We start from the raw sequence: 13,491 nt of genomic DNA on the forward strand, positions 1-13,491 counted from the left end.
CTGTTCTCTGTGACAGTGCATCTGTTATCCTTTTACGTATCATACTTTAATGGATGTTAGAAAAGGCATCTCAGTGTTGCAACAACTATACCTGTGTTGTTTCTGCAGTCTTAGGGCTTGATCCCAAAGCGTGCTACACACTTGTAACTCTTATTGCTTATGTACTCGGGACCTGTCAGGATCAGATCCCTAATTTCAGTAAGAGATATCCTGAAGTCTTTACTCAGGCAAAACTGCAATTGACATTAATGGAAATGTAGACCCTTCAATGGGAGTTTGTTTAGCTGGGGGTTGGATTTGGCACATCATTTATTATTCCTCGTTCTCTTAATCTACATTTAAGGTAACAAGTTTTTTAATAATGAGAAATTCTTGAGCACTCATTCCAAAATCAAATCTGGTGACAATGTATGCACTGACTTTTTTTTTTTTTTTTTTTTTTTTTGAGATGTAGGTTCATTGTTGTGTAAAATATTACAGGTACATAGCAGAATTAGCTACCTAGAAAACTGTGAAAGTGATTATATAATGACTTGCTATACAAAGATATTGGAGAGAGAAATCTGAACTGTTCATACTTTGCTTGGTAGCTGTTTGAAACGTATCCAAATTTGTTTCAGAAACTTGACAAAAAAGACTTTTCAAAAACCAAAAATGAAATCAGACACCTGTCTGTGGCTGAGTTAACATATAGAGTGGATCTGGTCTGAAGTGTAATCTTGATGTATTGGAGCCTTAAGGCTGTTACATTTAAACTGTTGGTGCACTGATAGTTGAAGGCATGACCCTAACTGTACTCTGCTACCTCAAGTGGAGCTGATAAGGAGGTGCAGGCATATGTACAATTTCAGATACAGGATTAATAGGTAAATGTAGTTACTATGGAAACCTAAATGCTGTTCCATTGTGCATTATGTTTGACAAAATTTTCACAGGTGGTAACATCACAAAAAGATAAATCTCACATAACTCCTGTGCTGGCCCTTCCACCAGGAAGAAAATTAAAAGTAGCAGCATTTATATTGTGGAGCTTGTATATTAGTAAAGGAAAAAAGGACACCACAAGCCTCTGTCTTGGCTATGACATGCCATCTACATTTAACAGTCCTACTACTCATGTAAGACAGAACAGGTTAGCTGAAGGATGAGCAGGATTTCATTCAATATTTATCTAGAATGACTGGGTTTCCTTTCATTTATGCCTTTCACTTACCTGCCACATACATTCCTTGTGCTGCTACTAAAAAACTGCTGCACTAGACTTGCCAAACTTAGAAAAACAGTTTTTGTTCCAGCATGGGCTTTGACAGGTGATGTGCTAAAACAAGTGGTACAAACCAACCACAAATATCTTATGTGAGAAACCTAGCATTTTTAAAAATAGTGCTGAATAGCTCTCCAGATATATTTCTCTATGTAGTCTCCCTGGGAGCTGACCTACTTGCCATGTTTGGAAAAGTCAGACTTTTGGCCTAGGACAAGTGAGAGCAGTCCCTTCTTATATAACAAGGAACACCCAAGCAAACTTCTACAATGTAGGCCCTATACTTTAAAAGAATCTGCCACTGGTTGAAGAGGTAGGACAGAAAACAAGAACAAACAAGATAAAAATAACTAAAAACGTAACCTAATTTTAAACTAGTTTGGGTTTGTATGTGACCTCTACACTGGTGGTTTCAGTTTACCAGGTATGTAAAGAGTACTACATATTGCTACTGGTTAAACAAGAGATCATGAAATTATACATCCAAGGTCCAACTGTAACTTGATCTCTTCTAAACGTCATGTGATTTCTGGATGTGACGCACATCGGTCTGTATTGTAATCATTTATCATTATTTGAGTTGCACATAGCAGCACGGATCAGAATCTTGGTCCCATTCTCCTAAATGCTATGCTAAGCTCCCATTTCTCAACTCTAAGAACAGTAATATTGAGGGACTAGACATGGAGAGACTCTATTTTGAGGAGACTTGTGTTTTATGCTCTTTACATAACCAGAATATTATGAAGAAAAAAACATGGGTGCAGTGAAGTCCAAATAATGGATCTTAGCAAAATATCCCCATTACTACTTTGGCCCAGTTCTGACAATTTTAAAACATATAACAGGACCACTGCCAGTAGAAGGCCCGCAAACTACTTAAAGAGATACTATCCTATTCCTTTATGGTACCAGGAGGGTAGATTGTAATAAGATGATAATTATCCTGAGAAGTCTGTTAACAGAAAAATAAATTGCACCCAGGCTACTGATGCAGATATACCGTGTGGTTCTTATGGCAGGATTTGGCCTTGAGTTTCAAACAAATACTATTTACTATTAATAATAATTAAAACAATGAGGAAATTTTCTAATTACCACTTCTGTAGATACAAATCAAACTCCTGTGTAGAAGAAACATAACCTACTATAGTAGAGCAAGAAATAATTGAACTAGAGATTAGGAATACAGGCTCTTGAAAAGAAAAGGAAGAAACTAACTCATTAAGTGTATTAATTTAAGCTTTAAAATTTCAAATCCTTGAATGCCTGAGGATATTGGCATATAAGTTCATGAACCAATTCACAAATCCAACTGACTGCAATGTACTTTGCAGCTCCAATTCCATTTGGAAAAGTAGAACTCATCTTGTTTGGAAAATACCTAGTATGAGAGATGTGATTAACTTGAACAATCTAAAATGACCAAATGCAAATTAACTGAATTCATTTTAAATAGGTCTGGAAAAAATGTTGTACTTTTTTTTTTTTGGAAAACTTTAGCTGAGTGCCAGTGTACAATTCAACCTGGAATGCGGCTGCCAAGCAGGTTCTTGTCCCTCATTACCAGCAGAATTAAAGGACAACACAGTGCCCTAGAGATGCATTTACGTTTCAGCCTACAGGAAATGTTTTCAGCGATACTTGTGGAGTCCCATTGTTTTAACAATTAGCTTGTGCTCACTGCCTACACCACCAGTGGCGTCTGTGCATGGTTTGTGATCGCCACTGGCTGTCGCTGACACTGCCAGTGGTGTCTGTGGGCAGCACTCGCCGCTCCCCCCTCACCCCCAACAGCATTGTGACTGCCTGCAGCAGCTCCCCACTTGCCTCCACCATGCGCCGTTGCTGCCTGAGGGAGCTCGCCATGCCCCACCAGCCTCCAGGGCCACACGGCATTCATGGCCTTATCTAGTGTCTGGGGTGGGGGGGCTCCTGGGGCTGCAGCAGCAGCAATCCTGCCCCTTGGAGCCTGGTCGGCAGCCAGAGAGTAGCTCTGGCTGGCCAGGCTCCAGTTTTGAGCAGTTTGTGCTGTCCATGTATACACTGCTCCACTTCTTTTTGCACAGGTTTTTTTTGACCCCTGGATATCCTTGCAGCAAGGAGAACAGCTGAATATGCAGTATGTGGTGCCTGTCTGGACGTGGTCAAAGAGTTCGGTTTAACCCTATGGTACCCCAGTCTTTATACAAACAATTCCTTCAGGCACTTGGTGGGAATCTGGCCAACCTGGAACTGCTGAACCGTGTTCAAAAGAACATAATAATCAAACAGTTTTTAAATGTTGTGTCTTTTCATGCAGGTTGTTTACATCAAACTCTTTTGATGTTATCAGTGATGATGCTTTCATGGGCCTTCCTCATCTAGAATATTTGTAAGTGGACAACGTTTTTTCCTAGAATTACTGAGTAGGGTGGGTAGGTTTTCAAGTTACAAGTGTTGCTTTGACCCAGATAAATTTATTACCCGTTACAGATTTATAGAGAACAACAGCATTAAGTCAATTTCAAGAAATACTTTCCGAGGACTGAAATCTTTAATTCACCTGTAAGTACACTGGTTACATACCTTATGTGGACTGTTTAAGTTAGTAACTGAATCATGCGGTGTTGTTTAATTTAGTATCTCATGTTATATAACCATTGATGATTGTTGTTTAAATAGAGTTAATATAATCTTTGCATGTAACCTATTTTCAGCTGTTTAGCTTAAAAAACTATCTATGTACTGTGGCATGTTTGATCACAGATTCACATAAGTTTAGGGCTGGAAGGGACCTTGTGAGGCCATTGGGTCCATCCCCCCTGCTCTGGGCAGGAAAGACTATTGGGGTCAAATAACCCCAGCACGGTGTGCGTCTAGTTTCCTTTTGAAGATCTCCAGGGTAGGTACCTGCACCACCTTCACTGCGAGTCTATTCCAGGGTCTGGTCACACAAAATTTGAAGAAGTTTTTCCTTATATCCAGTCTGAAATCTTCTAGGAGTTTATGACCATTGCTCTTGGTTTTCGCCTGGGGCGACCAATTTTTCTTCCACTAAAATTGATAGTCAAATGACTGTTGACTTCAGTGGAATCAGCATCAGATGGTTATGTTAAAATTCTGGCTGTTCTAAGCATCCAAATTAGAATGAGACACAATAAGGGTCTGTAACACTTTCAGGCACTAATGTCCATTTAACACTCACAATTATGGCTGCTCAGCCCTTCAGCTGTTTGGAAAAATGGTGAGGACCTGACCCTCCTACAAGCTTTAGGGCATCAAGCCAAAGGTAATGGGGGAAGTGTATTTTGTTCCTTTTAAGAACAATAGCAAGAAGCACTACAGAGTAAACTGGATTGAATTTTTCTCTAACTTCACCCATGCAACAACACTGAAATTAATGGGATTGTTCCAGTGTAAATGAGGATAAGATCTGTTCTGCTCTCCACAGTTCATCTTAACTTATTGTGTACTACATAGGAAGAACAACCCACCTCTGGCCATTTGCCCTCCATGCCCCAGTACTGATCAGAAGAGTCCGTTCAGATTACAGTCTTGCTGTTCAAGAATAACTTTATGATTGGCAATCAGCTGAAAACAGGCTGAACTTTGAAGCCAAATTAGAAACAAGCATATAGAAGTAACAACTAAAACATGCAGGGGAAGGACCTTCACACACAAACAAAGTATGTCTAAATTGCCTAGGGCAGTTAGATATGTTTATATTAAGCTAGCTTTAAACAAAATAGCTCAGATCTCAAAAGCAGTACAACTGTATTACCTGAACAAGGCAAATTAGTCCAAGCAGGCCTCTGTGCTTACACAACTGTAACTGCTTCCGGTACCCAAGTTAGCATCATGTATTGTAGATAAAGGGGCATACACAGTAAACTGACATCTGCAACAGAGTACTATTTGCATTGTTTAACTTATCAAAGTTAAGCTACTTTCAATTTAAATCAAAGTGTTTTTGTTATTTTCAGCCAGTTTTCATTATACATACCCATGTATCAAGTTAGTTATTTTATGATTTTCTCTAAATACTGTCTTTAAAATATACAATTACAGGGGAAATCTTTTTCTGCTATAAAATAATGTATGGAAACAAGGGTTTGTTATGTAGACTTTCATATCTATAAAAACTAATTAATTTTAATTGGATAAAATATATTGCTGTGCCTGACACATGCATTAATGCCCTACTTCATCATATTAACTTACAGGCATATATCTTGGAATATTTCTTATAGGCAAGGGGAGTGTATTTTGACCTTTTGGCCTCAACATAATAGATTCTAAAAGGGGTCTGTAACAGGGTCACTTGGTTTTTTGGTTCAGATATGGTCAGACATAAGGGAAGTACAATTTCACCTATAAATATTGTAAATGTAGTTCCAGTTAATCAAGTTATACACTGTAGGATACTTTGCCCTTCTCTCCTTGCATGATGTAGACCATATCCCCAGTTGGTTTAAATGGAGTTCACAGTGACTTTTCATATATGAAGTTATTCATGTAATGGTCACAAAATTAAGGAAAGAGAGAGCAGGAGCAACATAGAGTACATGCACATATCCTGTAAAAATCTGTATTACATTTATAAGCTAACTATAGCATAGTTTAAAATACTGATATTCTACAAAAAAATATGCAGATAAATAGCCCCATTCACTTTATATTATTACTTCATTCATTTTGTGGCTGTAGTTGTCAATGTACAAGCTGCTTTTTTCAAAACAGAAAAACAGAGCATACTATGTATCTGTGCACATCATACAATCAAAAATAGCATCATTTGACTGGTGCTGGCTTCTGGGGCCCACTCAATAGTTTTGAACAAGTGTCCGTGTGTAGAATATGGGGCAATAAGCAGCCATTGTTGTCTGCCTGCAGTTGCAAGAACACTTTAGAACATGGATTTATACATTCTACACTGTGTTTTGGGGTTTTTTCCCACTTGCAGAGCTAATTTTGAAGACAAAGGCAGAATAATTACAGGTCCATAAACTACTGAATGTGACACACTCAGTTGGTCATCCATCCTTTACCTATAATATTTCCATGTCTGCATGCTAGGGGCATCTGCATGTGTGCATTACTGTAAACTTGACTAATTAGCGCCACAGTAAAGTGTCACTATCTACACGTGCAATGCTATTAGGCAATTCTGGGCACATGTTTAAACACTTCACCTGGGAGCAGCACGAACTGCGCCAGAGTTTATTGAGCCATGGTAACTGCAGGTGTAGATGCACCCACTGAGAAGAACAACTAGACTCTGAGGCAGTTAAACTTGAAGAAGAGCAGAATATTATTGTTGTGTAAATGTATAAAAGAGATTAACAGTAATTATGTGTACTAATGAGTTGCATAGAGTGATGGCAGACTATGACCTTTGTTCTTCTATATAATCTGCCCCTCTCCTTTTCACCATTGTATTTTTACATTGCAATAAAATTAGCCAAATAACCACATTTTTATTTATGCAATAATTTAATTGTGTCCTCACTAAAACATAGAGGCATTTCATAAAATTCATAGAAAAGTACGTCTGAAAGTGATATTCATCAAAATAATTCATTTTTGATTTAGAGTTGAAACTAAATTCATATACGTATGATTGTATTTTGATTTGTTTAATACCACAATCCTAAATTGCAAAATATTTTAGCATAGGAAATTATTTCAGGGCACAAAATGTAATTCTGAATGTATCTTTGAAGGTTATCATAAAAGCAGAGCTTCTTTCAGAGTTTTAAAATATCTCTCTTCAATCATAGTTACAAATTTGATTCAACATTTACCCCCTCATGAGCTAAATTAAAGTTTTCTAAATGGGTATCACTAAGAGTACCAGTTAGAGGTAATGAAATGTTATTAGGTGTTTTCCAGCAATGGAAGGTATAGAAGGCCAAGCTTTCATCCAAGAACTGGATTTAGTTCCTTCTTTAGATTCATTTTTGTCCGTTTAATTCCCACTGCAGTGAGAACTCGTATCTGTATGTCCACTGTGTCTATTTGCTTGATGTAATCAAGCTCACATATGGCTCTGGTGCTGCAAATCAGGGCTGCCCAACTGGTGGCCCACATACAGCATGCAGAGGGTTAATGTGCAGCCCCTAGGTTCCTACCTGATTGCCACTCCCCCTTTTGGTTTGGCTGCTGGCACAGCTGGGCTCTCTGGGCCAGGGGTTTTCAACCTTTTTTGAGCAGTGTACCCCCAGTGGCCAGTCGAAGGGTGGGGGTGCAGGAGGGGGAGCAGCAGCCAGTCGCGGAGCAGGGGGCGATAGCAACAGCCTGTAGCAGGGCAGGGTGGCAGTGGCTGCGCACTGAGCAGCAGCGCAGGGTGGTGAATGGCAGTGGCAGCTGCCACATGGAAGCTTCTCCTCCCATGTCCATCTATCTGGGCAGTGCCTGTTTGGCCTGTAGAGTGGCGCTGCTGCCCCCTCCATTAGCCCTGTTCCTATGAGGTGGTGGTGCTCTGTCCACACCCACCTGCGTGTGCCCCCTGGGACCTTTCAGAGTATCCCCAGTTGACAACCCCTGCTCTAGGCCTTTCCCTCCTTCCATCAGGTTTCACTTCCTGCTTCTGCACCAGTGGGCAGGCTGGGGAGGCATACCCCTCACAACTGGGAGGGTGCAGCCCAAGGGGCCATGGCTCCCATTATGCAACTTCCACAAGCTTTGTGGCCCCAAGGTGCTTAGAAGTTGGAGAGCCCTACTGCAAATGATCATAAATCTATTTATATTCATCCATCCAAGCAGTTGCTTTAGCTTCTATAAAAATACTCATCTGCATAAATTTTAACCTGTGCAAAACCTTATGTTTATGTTTATACATTGGTTGCAGTGGGCAAATATGTAGAGTATGCATACACAAAAGCAGTATTAAGATGCAGTTCTTTAAAAAGTAAAAAGCAAAAATGGCATAATGAGGTTCTATGTTTAGTAGGAGCAAGCAAAGCACCTCAGTAGATGCTTAACTTTTAAGACTGGAGGTCTATTGATTACAGTAAATTTAGTCCCATGTTTTAATTTAGGCACATGCTTAAGTGCATTTTGAACAGAACCATTGTGACTAAATATCTTCTTGTTGGACATGCTCAAGTTACAAGAAGAAAAAACAGATGGGAATTAAAAAAACAACAACAACTAACTAGGATCTGAGGACAAGTCAGTTTTTTTCCCTTTTTTTACACATCATAACTAAAACAGAGTTTTTATTCAGAAAGTGAATAAATTAAGTGAATTGCACCCCAAAGTAAAAGAGAAAAAGTGTGAATATATTTTATCAGAAGAAGTCACAAAGTAAATAAGAGAACCTATAAAGGAATCCTGTAGAACTAAGTGCTAAAGTGCATTATTGTTCTTTACCAGAAAAAAACAATATTACATTTTACAGAAAAATACCATCTGATGACTGACATCTTATCTTCTCTTACAGGAGCCTTGCAAACAATAATCTCCAAACACTTCCAAAAGACATCTTTAAAGGCCTGGATTCTTTAACAATTGTGTAAGAAATCAGCAATTTCTTTGCTCCCTGTGGTACCAAGTAGACAGTAGGCCAGTATAGATAATGGTGGAACCTATCATTTTGTTGGGCAGAGGTAGCAGAAGGAAGGGTGGATCCAATTTATGCTGAGTGTTGTTAATACTTTGTTTTGATTGTGTAATATTTTTCCAAGATATCAAAAAGAGTGAAATATTTAGAATCAAGATTAAATTATAATATTAAATATTAAGAATTAAGAATTGAACATGTTCATAGTCACTGTGATACTTGTGTATGGTTCCCTGAAATAATAAAAATACTTATCTTAAATCTTAAAATGTATTTTTAAATATAGAAGGGGAGTGGCATGAAGGTAGGGATAAGACTGCTTAACCTAAAATGTTCTTATTTTCATTTCCAAAATACTCTCAGATGAGTCTCTATTGAAAGTAATTATCATTTTAAACCTCTTACTGAGTACTGTACATGAGATGCTAACTCTAATTGCAACTAAAAAAATGAAGTTGTTAAATTTTAAATAGGTAAAACAAAGAATATTTCATGTTTGTAAAAGTACAAAGTATATTTTGAAATATATATTCATTCATTCTACTGGAACAGCTCCTGTTAGCAACATACAACATTCTGGCTGCCCCAGCATGGGGAAAGCAGCTACAAAAAAAGGCTTTTCTCACTTCCTCCACTACAGCTGCTCAGGAGTTAGTTTTAGGACATACCCAGTGTTTCCTGCTATAGTAAATGTTGGAGCTGACTGCACATCCATTGAAATGCCACAGTCACACTGGGCATAGCCCAGCAGCAAGACAAAGCCACTTCTGCTAGTGCCTGGCTTGCAGACACCATGGAAATTTTGCACCACTAGCATGTGCAGGTGTGCTTCAATACTACAAAATAATTCTTTGTCTACACCGCTAGCTCTCTTCTACAAAAATTAAGAGAATGCTTTACAGCACTTTTAATCACCCACTACAGTCCCACATATGCCCCATGCTCTTCACAGTGGTGTTTAGTAAAGGAAGATGCTTGACACCTCCAGATGGGTGCCAAACCTTATAAATTCCATTAACAAGAATGGTAGTTGAGGGTCTCAACTGCTCTTCAGGGGTAATCTGAATTTTGCATAATTAGGCCCAAGAGCAAATTTCAATAGGTTTGATCAGAAGGGAGTTCTACTTGTATCTACCATGGCCCTAACAGATTGCATCAAAATGAGAAAGGAGAAAATAAACCAATTTTATCACTCTTATTTCCTACCCTGATCATGGGTAAACAGGGAAAATCCATGTTGTGGTTCAGTGTCTGTTGTGTTACAATATTTGCCATTTTGTCATCTCTGATGTCTTCCTGGGAAATGCTAAACTATGAGAAATGAACTAAAAAAGGGCCAAACAGTTTGGCAAGGATTTGGGTATCTGTAAATTTGGGAATATCAGCAGAGGAGAATTGATAGAGGAGATAATCCTTCCCACTGATTATCAGTAATGAATGGTAATCTATTTATACTGAATCTCTTTAAATTAATGCGAATAATTTTAATATAGATATATATTTTTAAGTAAGTTCAGGAGAAACCAATTTAGGGAAGCAGCAGCACAAAGGTTGACATTTCATAGAAATCCTGTTTATTGTAGCCTGTCATGTCGTGGAAAAAACAGCAGCTAATTCATGTTTTTCAATGAGTGGTTTATTTGTTATAGGGATCTTAGAGGAAATGCATTTAATTGTGACTGCAAACTAAAATGGTTAGTGGAATGGCTGGGCAGCACTAATGCAACAGTAGAAGATATTTACTGCGAAAGTCCACCAGAATATAAGAAGCGTAAAATCAATAGCCTCTCTCCAAAGGAATTTGATTGTATTATTACAGGTAATGTGTTCCAAATTTATTTAATTTTGTTTCCTTAGAACCAAAGATATAGTCTCAAAATTTAGAGCCCCTTTCTAGTCATTGTCTATATAAAGACTGCATATACAGAGCCCCTTTCTATTTATAGCTTAAATAAGGACTGCAACAGACCTATCACTGTTATAGGTAACATTTTTAATTTTGACAGCATAAAATAAGACTTTAATAATTTCTCACACTAACAAGAAAATCAGCTACTGTTTAACTGTATTTTTAATGAAAAGGTATTGGTTAAATAGCTCTTTTTAATACAATGGAAACGCATAAGAAAATAAATACTACCTTTGGTTACCACGTGTTGTGTACACTTTTGCAGAATTTGCTGTTTATCAGTCCCTCCCATATCAGTCTCTGTCAGTAGATACTTTCTCATATATGAATGATGAGCATGTGGTTGTTGCCCAACCTTTTACTGGAAAATGCATCTTTCTTGAATGGGACCATGTAGAGGGGACGTTCAGGAATTATGACAACATTACAGGTATGAATAATGCATGTCAAATCACATTATGCTACCTGATCTAAAGGCCGGTTCTAATGTTGTCTTTACTTTACTTTTCTTTTTGTAGGTACTTCAACTGTGGTGTGTAAGCCCATAGTTATTGAAAGCCAGCTATATGTCATTGTTGCCCAGCTTTTTGGAGGCTCCCATATCTATAAGAGAGATATTTTTGCTAATAAGTTTATAAAAATTCAAGATATTGAAATTCTTAAAATCCGAAAACCCAATGACATAGAAACGTTCAGAATTTCAGAAGACTGGTTTTTTGTTATAGCAGACAGTTCAAAAGCTGGGTTTACCACAGTTTACAAATGGAATGGAAATGGATTCTACTCTCATCAGTCTCTGCATGCATGGTACAGAGATACTGATGTGGAGTATCTTGAAATAGCTGGCAAACCTCATTTAATTCTATCTAGTAGCTCCCAACGACCTGTCATATATCAGTGGAACAAAGGAACAAATGAATTTGTTAAGCGTTTTGATATCCAAGACATGGAAGATGTGTATGCAGTGAAACACTTCACGGTGAAAGAGGATGTATACATTTGTTTAACAAGATTTATTGGTGATTCTAAAGTAATGAAGTGGGGAGGTTCCACATTTCTGGATTTACAAAGAATGCCATCCCGAGGATCAATGGTATTCCAGCCTCTTCAAATAAACAATTATCAATATGCCATTCTTGGAAGTGATTATTCTTTTACTCAAGTCTATTATTGGGATGCTGAAAAAGCAAAATTTGTGAAGTTTCAAGAATTAAACATACAGGCACCAAGATCTTTCATACATGTTTCCATTGATAAGCGAGATTTTCTCTTTGCTTCAAGTTTTAAGGGAACTACACTGATCTATAAACATGTCATAGTTGACTTAAGCGCATGACATCCATAATTCTGAGATTACATTAGACTTTCTACCATAAGTGGACAAAATGAACTAAATGCATGATGATTCTCTTTATCCTGCTTCCAGATGAATGCCTTTAAAAGTTGAGATTGCTAGAACAAAGTATTACTAGTATCTTCATCTTTAATTGTCAAGTCTAGTGGTGTTGGAAGTTGCATTTTTTAACAAAAATAAATTAAATGGTTAACTGTTCTTTGCATCCACAGTATGTAAATATGTGTGCAACTGCATCTGTTGCTATGGAAAAAAAATACTAAGATGTAATTTTCCATTTATTTATTCACCTGTTTGAAAACAACTGCCAAATAAAATGTTTACATTTTCTGTCTTTCACATTCCAAATATGATTATTTGCAGGTGATACTTTTTATTTGTGTGTATATTATACACACATAAAATAAACACAAGCCCTGTATTGTCCACGGCAGTGTTTTGGTTAGATGTTTCTCTTAGTATTATAAACCACATCAGCAAAGCCTGAGTGGTTTATATATCTAATCAGAACTTCATTATTAAAATCCACCATCACACCCTGATCCTATAAATGTTACAAGGTGGACTGACTCATGCACTCATGTGGAGCTCTTCTGGTTTATACAGTAATACACACAGGTGTAAGGTTCATCCATATTGATCCAAGTGCAGGATGGGGCTTTATGTTTGTACCATTGGAAGAATTTGATTTTTTTTTTAATAATGTATGGAGAAATGAAGAGAATAAAAGCTTGTTGTTATAGCCTTTCTAAACTTTCTAATGACGCATCAGAACAAGTGTATCAGGTATGTACAGCTGGTGAAAACTCGGAGCATGTCTTAGTTTTTAGCTAGCATCTTTCCTATAGCTAAAGTTCACACACCACTTTTTCAGATTCCTATGTAATTGTATCTCTGCCTTTCCAGCATAGTTGCAATTATTTTCTCTTCAGTAAACATCTCTTTTCCTCTGGATGTGGCTAACTGAAGATGTTTTTCTACTATCCTGCACTAGAGATCAGTAACCACCATCCTCAGGGAGTTTTAACGGCACCAGGACAAACACAAAGCTGCTGTAAGCATTTGTAGCTCCAGTAGAATTGTCTCTCCCACCTGAAGTTCTACCAGTTTTAAATTATTAAAAAGGTAAAGATGATAAAAGGTTTTCTGTAAATATAGTGGATATTTAGTTTGCAAGACATCAGGGCCCAGGTTCCATTGCTGAAGAGTACAGTTGAGGAAGAGAATACAAATAGGCTTCAGCTATTCCACCTTTACATTCCTTTTAGGCTTGACCAAATTACATTAGGCCAGTTCCCTTTGAGCCACTGTAACAGCCCAAGTAGCCATTTTGGCAGCAGGAGATCACTAAAGCATAAAAAAGTGATAAGACTTTTCCCCTTCTTCAGCTACAGCCATTACAGTGATTCTGTTATCCA

General features: G+C 37.8%; 1 protein-coding gene across 6 annotated transcripts in view; it reads left to right on the forward strand.

Moving 5' to 3' along the window:
• LGI1 (leucine rich glioma inactivated 1) overlaps positions 1-12,412 on the forward strand; it is a 35,196-nt gene extending 22,784 nt beyond the window's left edge. For all 6 annotated transcript variants that reach the window (XM_019555917.1, XM_019555913.1, XM_019555914.1 and 3 more), the window contains 6 exons: positions 3,567-3,638; positions 3,740-3,811; positions 8,691-8,762; positions 10,460-10,629; positions 10,985-11,149; positions 11,238-12,412. In XM_019555917.1, the coding sequence (XP_019411462.1) occupies positions 3,567-3,638; positions 3,740-3,811; positions 8,691-8,762; positions 10,460-10,629; positions 10,985-11,149; positions 11,238-12,055 (1,369 nt within the window). In that variant the 3' untranslated portion in view covers positions 12,056-12,412. The remainder of the gene's footprint in view (positions 1-3,566; positions 3,639-3,739; positions 3,812-8,690; positions 8,763-10,459; positions 10,630-10,984; positions 11,150-11,237) is intronic.
• The last annotated feature ends 1,079 nt before the right edge of the window (positions 12,413-13,491 follow it).

This window comes from Crocodylus porosus, unplaced genomic scaffold (assembly GCF_001723895.1).
Source record: "Crocodylus porosus isolate Cpor-Errol unplaced genomic scaffold, CroPor_comp1, whole genome shotgun sequence".
NCBI lineage: Eukaryota > Metazoa > Chordata > Crocodylia > Crocodylidae > Crocodylus > Crocodylus porosus.